Source organism: Panulirus ornatus, chromosome 13 (assembly GCF_036320965.1).
Source record: "Panulirus ornatus isolate Po-2019 chromosome 13, ASM3632096v1, whole genome shotgun sequence".
Classification (NCBI taxonomy): Eukaryota; Metazoa; Arthropoda; class Malacostraca; order Decapoda; family Palinuridae; genus Panulirus; species Panulirus ornatus.
In genome coordinates this window covers 314048-326793 of record NC_092236.1, presented here as the reverse complement: position 1 = coordinate 326793, position 12746 = coordinate 314048, and the positions used below count along the sequence as shown (strand labels likewise).

General features: G+C 41.4%; 1 protein-coding gene across 1 annotated transcript in view; it reads right to left on the bottom strand.

Annotated features, from left to right (window-relative positions):
• Positions 1–12746, bottom strand: part of Ziz (dedicator of cytokinesis protein Ziz) — a 526511-nt gene that overhangs the window by 288588 nt on the left and 225177 nt on the right. Inside the window, exon 17 of the mRNA XM_071669140.1 lies at positions 150–341. Within this exon, the coding sequence (XP_071525241.1) occupies positions 150–341 (192 nt within the window). The remainder of the gene's footprint in view (positions 1–149; positions 342–12746) is intronic.

Below are 12746 nucleotides of genomic sequence, written 5' to 3'. Positions count from 1 at the left end.
AAGGGGGTTCCTAGTAACACCCACTGTCAATGCTAATATCAGGGATTGAAAATTGACAGTTGCACATGTGTGACATAACCAATGAAAATATCAATGAAATTTTCTGAAGGGTACATAAAACAGTGTGAATGGTACTCCACTAAACAAACCTTGATTCTTGCAGTAGTGAGGAGATGAAGAGCCATTGAACGAGCAATGAAGGCAAAGAAGAACTGGCTATGCCGCAAAATTTTGTTAGTAATGAGTTGGTCCATGCTGGACGGCTGAAGAAGCTGAGCAAGAGAATGGCAAAGTTCTTCGTGAATCGTCTTACGACCATGGCATGAGGTACTCATGACATACTGTGAAAAAGAGGAAAACAATGTTTCACTTAATAAGCTCAGAAATTATGGTACAACATAGTGTTATCTCTAAATTGACCACTTTTTATCATTAACTTTATTACAATTAAAATGTCAAACTTACCTAATGTCACTGATTTCTTGTAATAAACATAGGTTCATAAAGCAATCTAAACCCTAACAGCAAGCAAATGGGTTAGTTACCAATTATGAATAAAACAAAATAAGATCAACATAAAGCCCCTTACTTATCTATAATGTCTTTTTTATTGCGACTAACATGGTACAGTCAAAACATGCCCCAGTCAACACCATCACAGAAAATGGAAACAAGAAAAAAAATTTACATGTCAATCATGGCTCCACAGGTGCTTGTAGAACTGACTTTTATAGGCTGAGAGGTTGTGGAAAAAAAAAAAAGGTGAAAAGAGGGAGAGAGTTCCACAGCTTATCTGGTTAAGGGTAGAAAAAGGTATTAAAATGGTCAATCTTCCAGCAGCCAATCTACACATAGAATTTGCAGGGAGCAGCAGCCAGACATATACCTAGGGTCCAAGCCTTGTTGGAGAGCTCACAGTAGCAGTGGACAAGTTAATGCCTACAGAAAAGGCATCATCCTAGCAGCAATGCAGGGTACAGAAAGCAATGGCTGTAAAGAAGTGATGCCTGAAGAACTAATGGGAAGGAAAGTGGAAGAAGTAGTCATTGGAATGGCCAGAGAGGAAGCTCTCCATTAGGGAACAGAGAAAAGCGTACATACCATAGGAAGGAAGCACAGCGAGCAAAGACAGTTAAACCCTGTCAAAAAACTTTCATCAAAATCTCTGAATGAGGAAGACCAAAGGCTAGTCACATAGGAGAGAACATCAGTGGACCTCGCACTATGAAAGCCATAGTCATGAGTATAAAGAAGGAGATGGGACTCTAAATGTCTGAGAAAGTGAGGGTTAAGGAGAGCTTCAAAGACTCAAGAGACACCAGAAGTGAGAGCATTGGAGTGATAGTTGAAAGGGTTAAAGAGGTCTCCTTTCTTGGGGATGTGCTGCATGAAGGAATGCTTTCAAAAAGAAGGAAAAGCCTGGGTTTTGACAAAAATGAAATGGTCAAGCAAGGATCAGAGCTAGCTATGAGGCACACTCAATAAGGAATCGCAGAATTATACCATCTAGATCTTGCACCTGTCCACTTGGAGCTGTGAATGTACTCAGATGACCATGTGTTAGGAAAATATAGATGCATAGATTTTTTTTTTTCTTTTTTTTTTTTTTGAGACTTAGCTAGAGGTTGATCGAGTCAGAGGAAAGGAAGAATGGTTGAATCATAAAAGTTATTGGAGATGCTTTTCATTAGGGACCAAAAAGATATGTCACCCAAAGTTAAATTTGCCTTTCTCTTTATGAAGGATTTCTTGGCTTTCTGGAGAACAGCATGCAATAACTATAAGCAGAAATGAGAGCAGAGTGGGATTCAGGGAATGGGAAGAGTTTCAAGGCCCAACATGCTCAGTCTCTGATGACACAGGCATCAGAGTAGGAGTCATCACACAATAAATGGGAGTGAGAGGAGTTAAGGAGAAAGACTTTATAATGAAGGGATGCAAAACTCCATCTAAGCCAAGCTAATCACTATACATTTACTGCAGCATGAGGCATCTTGGCTTGCAAAGCAGTACCCATCCCCGAGAAACTTAGTAAAGATATCACACAGGGATGACTGCTGAGCTCTCCCAAAGTACAAAAGTCAGCATTTTGAGGACAGATAGAGGATAAGCATGCCCAATTAAAAAAGACAGAACAAGACTGTGGGCAGAGGACCCTTATGATTAAGAAATGATGGATGAATCTTGTGAGGGATCATTTGTAACAAAATAGATTAAGGGTGTTGGGAGAGAAGTCCTGATGGTCAGGAACTCATTTTACATGCCTAGTTTGTCCCATATCATCAAGGAAGGAAAAAGAGAGACAGCTCAATCAGGATCATATACTGTAGAGTCTAACCAATGCTTATGGTGTATAATGAAATTCCCCCACACAGGATTTCAGCACATGGATGTAAGGGAAGAACAGCTTCATGGCAAGAAGCCAAAATGTCAAAGAGCTGTACAAACCTGGAGATATTAGGGGGGAAATACAAGAAACAGTATATAAAAGCAAAGATATAGAAGGTAGAAAAATTTGAGGCAGATGGCTTTAAAACCAGAAGATACAAGACCCAGATGGTGAGTTATGGGAGTTTTTGTATTACAATAGGCACACACAACACCTTAGGCATGAAAACAACAGTAAAGATTAAAGTCAGAAATATGATAGTATAGACTATGGAGCATAAGTAGCCCTGCTAAACTGGGTTTCAGAGAGAGAATCAGGAGAAGCAGAGAGATTGCGTTACTCAACACAAAAGTTATTTTTGAGACCACAAATGTTGCATAGATTAAAAGAAAAAGAATGGCTAGAAGACAAGTATAAAGAAATAGGGCAGGTCCTGGTCCCTTCACTTTGGTTAGGGAAGCCCTGGGAACCAATGAGCCCTCCTTGACCAATGATGCCATTCTTATCTGGCATCAGAGGATCCATTACAAAGTGCACTGTCAAAAATATTATGTTCAATAGGAGGGAAAACTAGAATAAAGAATAAATAATTGGGTAAGTTATGTATTATGTCTGAGATGGAGAAGGCATGATTGGTGGATTTGATGCCAGCTACCCATGTAAAGAAGCGAGGAGAAATTACAGCTAACCAGGCCAGAAAGGAATATCTGACAAACAGTACAGTGTTGGCTCAAAGTGTCACAACTACTAAGCCTCCTAAAATCCAGGCAGTAGTACAGTACATTACTTCCTTGGTCATAAGATGCTAGCCACCTACTACTACTTGATGTTACCTTGGAGTTATCTTGGAGAAGTCTTTGGGGTCCTTGAGTTTGAAGGTATAGTGGTCCTAACAGACTTGCATAGATGCAAGTCTTCAGCCTTGAAAGCAAGGGAAAGGGACACAGCTTATATGCTGGAAATGAAATGTCTTTTAACAACAAGTGGCATAAGGCTGGTTCATCATAGAAGAAATTATATTGTCTGAGAGAAGTGTCAGTACCTATTTGTAATTCCCAGTTTGTACTGTACAGGAAAAGAGTTTTACACTTGTGGGGCCCCATCTTTTGAACAATCTTTACTATCATGTAACCTATCAAAAATATGTATGCTGTCTGCATTGACCATGTCCTTAGTCATTTTGTCTATTCATCTACCATTCTTTTACTATAAAAGTATTTCTTTATATCTTTTTAAACAAGCTGCTTACTTAATTTCATGGTATGTCCTCTAGTTGCTCTATCCCTACTTCTATCTAAGAACTGTTCACTGTTCATGTCATCAATCTGTTTTGAACACAATTATAGTCAGGTCACCCCTCACTCTTTTTTCTCCCAAGGTGGGTAAATTCAAAGCCTTTAACCTTTCCTGTAACTAAGCTCTCTTAATTCTGGTACCATCTTTGTTGCCCTCTTCTGGACCTTCTCCATTTGCTCTTTGTACTTCTTTAGGTGCAGTGACCAAACCTGAGAAGTATATTGCAGTTTTAGCCTTATGTAAGATATGAATAGCTGCTAAAATTTCCTAATCATGTACTTGAAAGTTATTCTGATACTTGCTAGAACACAGTTTGTCTACTTAACTATTTTCCTCATATGGGGTTCCCATATAACACTTTTCAGTTTCTTCCATCATGACCTCCCATTACCTCAAACAAACTCGAATAAGGAGGACTTCATGCATAAACAACCTCACAACAACCACAATACAGCACCATACAACCACAGCAGAAACATCAATGAAGCAGCACTATGTTACACAACTGGAACAATGACTCACCAACACAGAATGTCTGCATCTATATAAAAGCCTTCAATCACTTGTTTAACCCCAAGCAGACACAAATCTAGCTCATACCCTCCAGTCATCTTGAATGAATAGTCCTTCCCACTGAACAAAACATCAACCATTCTAAGCATCACATATAACACACATAGTGGATAAACACAAATGCAACACACAAACTAAATGCCCTCAGAACACTAACTGGCAACAGATCTGGACAGCATAAAGAATATGTCAACATCTTATACAATGAATCTACTCCAATCTAAACTGCCAGATCTTCCACCCTCTTAAAAGCAAATATAAAAAAGCTGCAATTCATACAAAATAGCATACTCTGAACAATCAATGGCTGAATAGCAACCACCAACATTCAACATCATTGCAATGAAACAAAGATCTTTCCAATAAAGACCCACCTCAACATGCTCGGCACTCAATTCTATGCAATGACACTAAACCCCTCCCACCCAAATCACTTTATAACCAACCACTAACTCCTAAGTAGATATAAAAAGCTTTTCCTGCCTCACACTTCAGTAACCTCTACTCACAGATCCCACCACCACCAACAAAATGATCAACAAAACAAATACACACTGAAATAACCTGACAAGCACTAAACACCTAACCTCCAACTCAGTTTTAAATTCAAACCCACCAGACATGAACCTATCAGCAACAATACTACCCAGACCAACTCCAGTAACACTCTCCTGCTTATGCTTTCGACATCAACTATCACTACAACACTACACACACCATTTCAACATATCCTAAGGCCCTGCATGCCCACAAAGATCCTGAGCACCTACTACTCAACTACCCTGCCTCTTTGCACATATATGCACACACAACATTTTATGACTTGTCCTACCAGTAGATGTAGCCAACTTCCTGAGTACTGCAAGAGCCTCATAAATCCCACTGTGTAAAAGCAAGAGCTACAAATAAGAGACTGAGTATAGAATGGCAAAAGATGAGATACTTGATTATGTCCCTCTTTTTAAACCAGGCATTCCCAATCAACAGTCCTTTTTCAGTACACAACTCCACATGCGGTTCACCATTTCCATATCATAACATTGAATACCCCATGCCACCCTCAACTGCCACATTACTCACCTCTGCACTTTAATCAACCATCACTAACACCCAGTTTCTTGCATCAAAACTGCTGACACACTCACTCAGCAGATCCTAAAACAATTGCCTTTCATGATCATTTTTCTCATGGCCAGGTGCTTCAGTACAAATGATTGCCCATTTTTCACCATCCACTTTCAGTCTTACCTCATCAAACTAAAATTTAGTTCCTTACACTCTTTCATAAACTACTACAGCTCCAGCTTCAGGAGTAATGCTACTCCTTAAGCTCTTGCCCTCTTACCAACCCTTTATTTTACTCCTAAGACACTTCCAAGCCATTCTTCCCTTTTACCCTTGTCCTTTGTTTCACTCAGAGCCAAAACATCCATGTGACTTTCCTCAAACATACTACATATCTCTCCTCTCTTCTCATCTTGGTTAAATCCACACACAGTTAGACACCCCACCTAAGCCTTAAAGGAGGATAGGAACTCCCTTTTTGACTACTTCTGTTCCATCTTTTAGAAACTGAGATACAAAAAGAGGGATTTCCAGCCTCCTGCTCCAGGTACCTTTAGCTGCATTCTACAACATGCAGGGAATATAGAGGGTGAATTCTTTCTCCCTTACCCCAGGGATCAAATAAAATATACTTATTCTTTTTTCAAACTTGATCACCATTTACTGCATCAGTGAGGCAGCACCAGAAACAGCCCATACCTAGCATCCATATAATATTGTTGGGACTACTATACCCTCAAACATACCCATTTTTGCCCTCCCAAATAATATTCTCTATTTTTTCAGCACACTTGGAACCTTCGCCCCCTCACCCGCCCTCTGACTTACTTGCGCTTCCATGGTTCAATTCACTGCCATGTCCATTCCTATCTACCTATATCTGTGATGCCTGTTCCTTTCTGGAACTCCCTCAAGGGGGTGGCCATGGCAATAATCTCCATAACCTGTGAACTCCAGTGCTGCTTCCTACCCTTTAGTGCCTCACCCTTAACAAGCTACTAGCAGTGGGCAAGTCTAGAACAGTGTTTGTAGAGGGCCCCTACCTAATGTTCCTACTGAATATTTCTACCTAGTTTCTACCTTATGCTCCTACCTAAATGTTCCTACCTACTACTAATATTTACTGATCCTACCATTTTGCCAAAAGGCAGGGGTAGCACACTGTGCTCACCACAGGAAAATCTAGAGTAACGAAGAATGGGCTGTGTGAGTTAAGTATTGTCAAGTGTTAAGCATGAAAACGAGAGATTCTATGTTTGTGGACAGAATGCCAGTAGTCCACATGTGTGAGGGTGAGGCCGAAGGGAAAGACAGCTACCCGGGTCAGAGGAGTGCAACTTGACAACCACTGAAGTGTTTGCTCACTATGAAGCCATCATTAACCCTCCCAAAACCCAGGCGGTTGGTCCTGGTAGTATACCCTCCTGGTCATTGGCTGCTTACCAAATACTAGGTATCTAAAATATTATTCATGACAGCTAGAGACTGAGAGTGAACAAATGTGGCCTTTGTTGTCTTTTCTTAGCACTACCTTGTGCGCATGCCTCCCGGGAGAGGGGGTTGTCATTTCATGCGTGGCGGGGTGGCGATGGGAATGAATAAAGGCAACAAGTATGAATCATGTAAATGTGTACATATGTATATGTCTGTGTGTGTGTGTGTGTATATATGTATACGCTGAAATGTATAGGTATGTATATGTGCGTGTGTGGACGTGTATGTATATACATGTATGTGGGTGAGTTGGGCCATTCTTTTGTCTGTTTCCTTGTGCTACCTCGCTAACACGGGAGACAGCGACAAAGTATGATAAAAAAAAAAATAAAAAATGAAAAAAATAAAACACTTCACTTCCTCCAATTTTTCTCTATTCAAACTCACACCCCAATCAACCTGTCCCTCAACTTTGCTAACCTAATAACCTCGCTTTTATTCACATTAATCTCACCTTTCTCTTTTCACACAGTCTTCCAAACTCAGTCACCAACTTCTGCAGTTTCTCACTCTACTCCATCATCAGTGCTGTTCCATCCGCAAACAACAACTGACTCACTTTCCCGGCTATCTCATCCCCTACAGACTGCATAATAAATGGAGAACAATTAGTTGCTAATGAGTTTTGCTCTTTGGAAGTGATAAGTACTGATAGTAGTGAGAATACTGAAAGCTAATGGCAGATTCTAGAGAGAATGCTGAAAGCTAATGGCAGAGTCATGTAAGAAAGAGGAAAGTGAGGTGCACTAACAACTTTGATGAATGTTAAGACTTTGAGTAGGCAGTGTTCAAGAACCCTGCCTGATGAAGTATTTGTACCATGCCTAGTGTTCCCAGGTCAACAGACAAAAAATAAAGCAACAGAAATAGATAACCTATGCAGAGGAGTTGGAATCCAATAAAGAAGGAAGATGTGAAAAAGGTACCAGGTGAGATGAATTTGCTACAAAGAGAAAAGAGTAAAAGCATTTTAAGATGGTATTGTTGAGCAAGATGCATGGCATATGGTAAGTTGTTCTTATTGTTGTTACTGTTGTTGATGATGTTCTTGCTTCTGTAGTCTAGGATCCCTTTATGGAATTCCCATAGCACTTAGTCTGTTGCTTTCCTCCAAATATCCCTGAGAGATTTTTTTTTTTCTTTTTTTTTGTCGCTGTCTCCCGCGTTTGCAAGGTAGCGCAAGGAAACAGACGAAAGAAATGGCCCAACCCACCCCATACACATGTATATACATACGTCCACACACGCAAATATACATACCTACACAGCTTTCCATGGTTTACCCCAGACGCTTCACATGCCCCGATTCAATCCACTGACAGCACGTCAACCCTGGTATACCACATCGCTCCAATTCACTCTATTCCTTGCCCTCCTTTCACCCTCCTGCATGTTCAGGCCCTGATCACACAAAATCTTTTTCACTCCATCTTTCCACCTCCAATTTGGTCTCCCTCTTCTCCTTGTTCCCTCCACCTCCGACACATATATCCTCTTGGTCAATCTTTCCTCACTCATTCTCTCCATGTGCCCAAACCACTTCAAAACACCCTCTTCTGCTCTCTCAACCACGCTCTTTTTATTTCCACACATCTCTCTTACCCTTACGTTACTCACTCGATCAAACCACCTCACACCACACATTGTCCTCAAACATCTCATTTCCAGCACCTCCATCCTCCTGCGCACGACTCTATCCATAGCCCACGCCTCGCAACCATACAACATTGTTGGAACCACTATTCCTTCAAACATACCCATTTTTGCTTTCCGAGATAATGTTCTCGACTTCCACACATTCTTCAAGGCACCCAGAATTTTCGCCCCCTCCCCCACCCTATGATCCACTTCCGCTTCCATGGTTCCATCCGCTGCCAGATCCACTCCCAGATATCTAAAACACTTCACTTCCTCCAGTTTTTCTCCATTTAAACTCACCTCCCAATTGACTTGACCCTCAACCCTACTGTACCTAATAACCTTGCTCTTATTCACATTTACTCTTAACTTTCTTCTTTCACACACTTTACCAAACTCAGTCACCAGCTTCTGCAGTTTCTCACATGAATCAGCCACCAGCGCTGTATCATCAGCGAACAACAACTGACTCACTTCCCAAGCTCTCTCATCCCCAACAGACTTCATACTTGCCCCTCTTTCCAGGACTCTTGCATTTACCTCCCTAACAACCCCATCCATAAACAAATTAAACAACCATGGAGACATCACACACCCCTGCCGCAAACCTACATTCACTGAGAACCAATCACTTTCCTCTCTTCCTACACGTACACATGCCTTACATCCTCGATAAAAACTTTTCACTGCTTCTAACAACTTTCCTCCCACACCATATATTCTTAATACCTTCCACAGAGCATCTCTATCAACTCTATCATATGCCTTCTCCAGATCCATAAATACTACATACAAATCCATTTGCTTTTCTAAGTATTTCTCACATACATTCTTCAAATCAAACATATATATATATATATATATATATATATATTTTTTTTTTTTTTTTTTTTTTTTTTTTTTTATACTTTGTCGCTGTCTCCCGCGTTTGCGAGGTAGCGCAAGGAAACAGACGAAAGAAATGGCCCAACCCCCCCCATACACATGTACATACACACGTCCACACACACAAATATACATACCTACACAGCTTTCCATGGTTTACCCCGGACGCTTCACATGCCTTGATTCAATCCACTGACAGCACGTCAACCCCTGTATACCACATCGCTCCAATTTACTCTATTCCTTGCCCTCCTTTCACCCTCCTGCATGTTCAGGCCCCGATCACACAAAATCTTTTTCACTCCATCTTTCCACCTCCAATTTGGTCTCCCTCTTCTCCTCGTTCCCTCCACCTCCGACACATATATCCTCTTGGTCAATCTTTCCTCACTCATTCTCTCCATGTGCCCAAACCATTTTAAAACACCCTCTTCTGCTCTCTCAACCACGCTCTTTTTATTTCCACACATCTCTCTTACCCTTACGTTACTTACTCGATCAAACCACCTCACACCACACATTATCCTCAAACATCTCATTTCCAGCACATCCATCCTCCTGCGCACAACTCTATCCATAGCCCACGCCTCGCAACCATACAACATTGTTGGAACTACTAATCCTTCAAACATACCCATTTTTGCTTTCCGGGATAATGTTCTCGACTTCCACACATTTTTCAAGGCTCCCAAAATTTTCGCCCCCTCCCCCACCCTATGATCCACTTCCGCTTCCATGGTTCCATCCGCTGACAGATCCACTCCCAGATATCTAAAACACTTCACTTCCTCCAGTTTTTCACCATTCAAACTCACCTCCCAATTGACTTGACCCTCAACCCTACTGTACCTAATAACCTTGCTCTTATATATATATATATATATATATATAGCGACAAAGTATAAAAAAAAAAAAATAAATAAATATATAATATATATATATAGGGGTGAAAGAATACTTCCCACGTATTCCTCGCGTGTCGTAGAAAGCGACTAGAGGGGACGGGAGCGGGGGGCCAGAAATCCTCCCCTCCTTGTATTAACTTTCTAAAATGGGAAACAGAAGAAGGAGTCACGCGGGGAGTGATCATCCTCCTCGAAGGCTCAGAGTGGGGTGCCTAAATGTGTGTGGATGTAACCAAGATGTGAAAAAAGGAGAGATAGGTAGTATGTTTGAGGAAAGGAACCTGGATGTTTTGGCTCTGAGTGAAACGAAGCTCAAGGGTAAAGGGGAAGAGTGGTTTGGAAATGTCTGGGGAGTGAAGTCAGGGGTTAGTGAGAGGACAAGAGCAAGGGAAGGAGTAGCAATACTCCTTAAACAGGAGTTGTGGGAGTATGTGATAGAATGTAAGAAAGTAAATTCTCGATTAATATGGGTAAAATTGAAAGTTGATGGAGAGAGGTGGGTGATTATTGGTGCATATGCACCTGGGCATGAGAAGAAAGATCATGAGAGGCAAGTGTTTTGGGAGCAGCTGAATGAGTGTGTTAGCGGTTTTGATGCACGAGACCGGGTTATAGTGATGGGTGATTTGAATGCAAAGGTGAGTAATGTGGCAGTTGAGGGAATAATTGGTATGCATGGGGTGTTCAGTGTTGTAAATGGAAATGGTGAAGAGCTTGTAGATTTATGTGCTGAAAAAGGACTGATGATTGGGAATACCTGGTTTAAAAAGCGAGATATACATAAGTATACTTATGTAAGTAGGAGAGATGGCCAGAGAGCGTTATTGGATTACGTGTTAATTGACAGGCGTGCGAAAGAGAGACTTTTGGATGTTAATGTGCTGAGAGGTGCAACTGGAGGGATGTCTGATCATTATCTTGTGGAGGCTAAGGTGAAGATTAGTATGGGTTTTCAGAAAAGAGGAGTGAATGTTGGGGTGAAGAAGGTGGTGAGAGTAAGTGAGCTTGGGAAGGAGACCTGTGTGGGGAAGTACCAGGAGAGACTGTGTACAAAATGGAAAAAGGTGAGAACAATGGAAGTAAGGGGAGTGGGGGAGGAATGGGATGTATTTAGGGAATCAGTGATGGATTGCGCAAAAGATGCTTGTGGCATGAGAAGAGTGGGAGGTGGGCTGTTTAGAAAGGGTAGTGAGTGGTGGGATGAAGAAGTAAGAGTATTAGTGAAATAGAAGAGGGAGGCATTTGGACGATTTTTGCAGGGAAAAAATGCAATTGAGTGGGAGAAGTATAAAAGAAAGAGACAGGAGGTCAAGAGAAAGGTGCAAGAGGTGAAAAAAAGGGCAAATGAGAGTTGGGGTGAGAGACTATCAGTAAATTTTAGGGAGAATAAAAAGATGTTCTGGAAGGAGGTAAATAGGGTGCGTAAGACAAGGGAGCAAATGGGAACTTCAGTGAAGGGCGTAAATGGGGAGGTGATAACAAGTAGTGGTGATGTGAGAAGGAGATGGAATGAGTATTTTGAAGGTTTGTTGAATGTGTCTGATGACAGAGTGGCAGATATAGGGTGTTTTGGTCGAGGTGGTGTGCAAAGTGAGAGGGTTAGGGAAAATGATTTGGTAAACAGAGAAGAGGTAGTAAAAGCTTTGTGGAAGATGAAAGCCGGCAAGGCAGCAGGTTTGGATGGTATTGCAGTGGAATTTATTAAAAAAGGGGGTGACTGTATTGTTGACTGGTTGGTAAGGTTATTTAATGTATGTATGACTCATGGTGAGGTGCCTGAGGATTGGCGGAATGCGTGCATAGTGCCATTGTACAAAGGCAAAGGGGATAAGAGTGAGTGCTCAAATTACAGAGGTATAAGTTTGTTGAGTATTCCTGGTAAATAATATGGGAGGGTATTGATTGAGAGGGTGAAGGCATGTACAGAGCATCAGATTGGGGAAGAGCAGTGCGGTTTCAGAAGTGGTAGAGGATGTGTGGATCAGGTGTTTGCTTTGAAGAATGTATGTGAGAAATACTTAGAAAAGCAAATGTATTTGTATGTAGCATTTATGGATCTGGAGAAGGCATATGATAGAGTTGATAGAGATGCTCTGTGGAAGGTATTAAGAATATATGGTGTGGGAGGCAAGTTGTTAGAAGCAGTGAAAAGTTTTTATCGAGGATGTAAGGCATGTGTACGTGTAGGAAGAGAGGAAAGTGATTGGTTCTCAGTGAATGTAGGTTTGCGGCAGGGGTGTGTGATGTCTCCATGGTTGTTTAATTTGTTTATGGATGGGGTTGTTAGGGAGGTAAATGCAAGAGTCCTGGAAAGAGGGGCAAGTATGAAGTCTGTTGGGGATGAGAGAGCTTGGGAAGTGAGTCAGTTGTTGTTCGCTGATGATACAGCGCTGGTGGCTGATTCATGTGAGAAACTGCAGAAGCTGGTGACTGAGTTTGGTAAAGTGTGTGGAAGAAGAAAGTTAAGAGTAAATGTGAATAAGAGCAAGGTTATTAGGTAC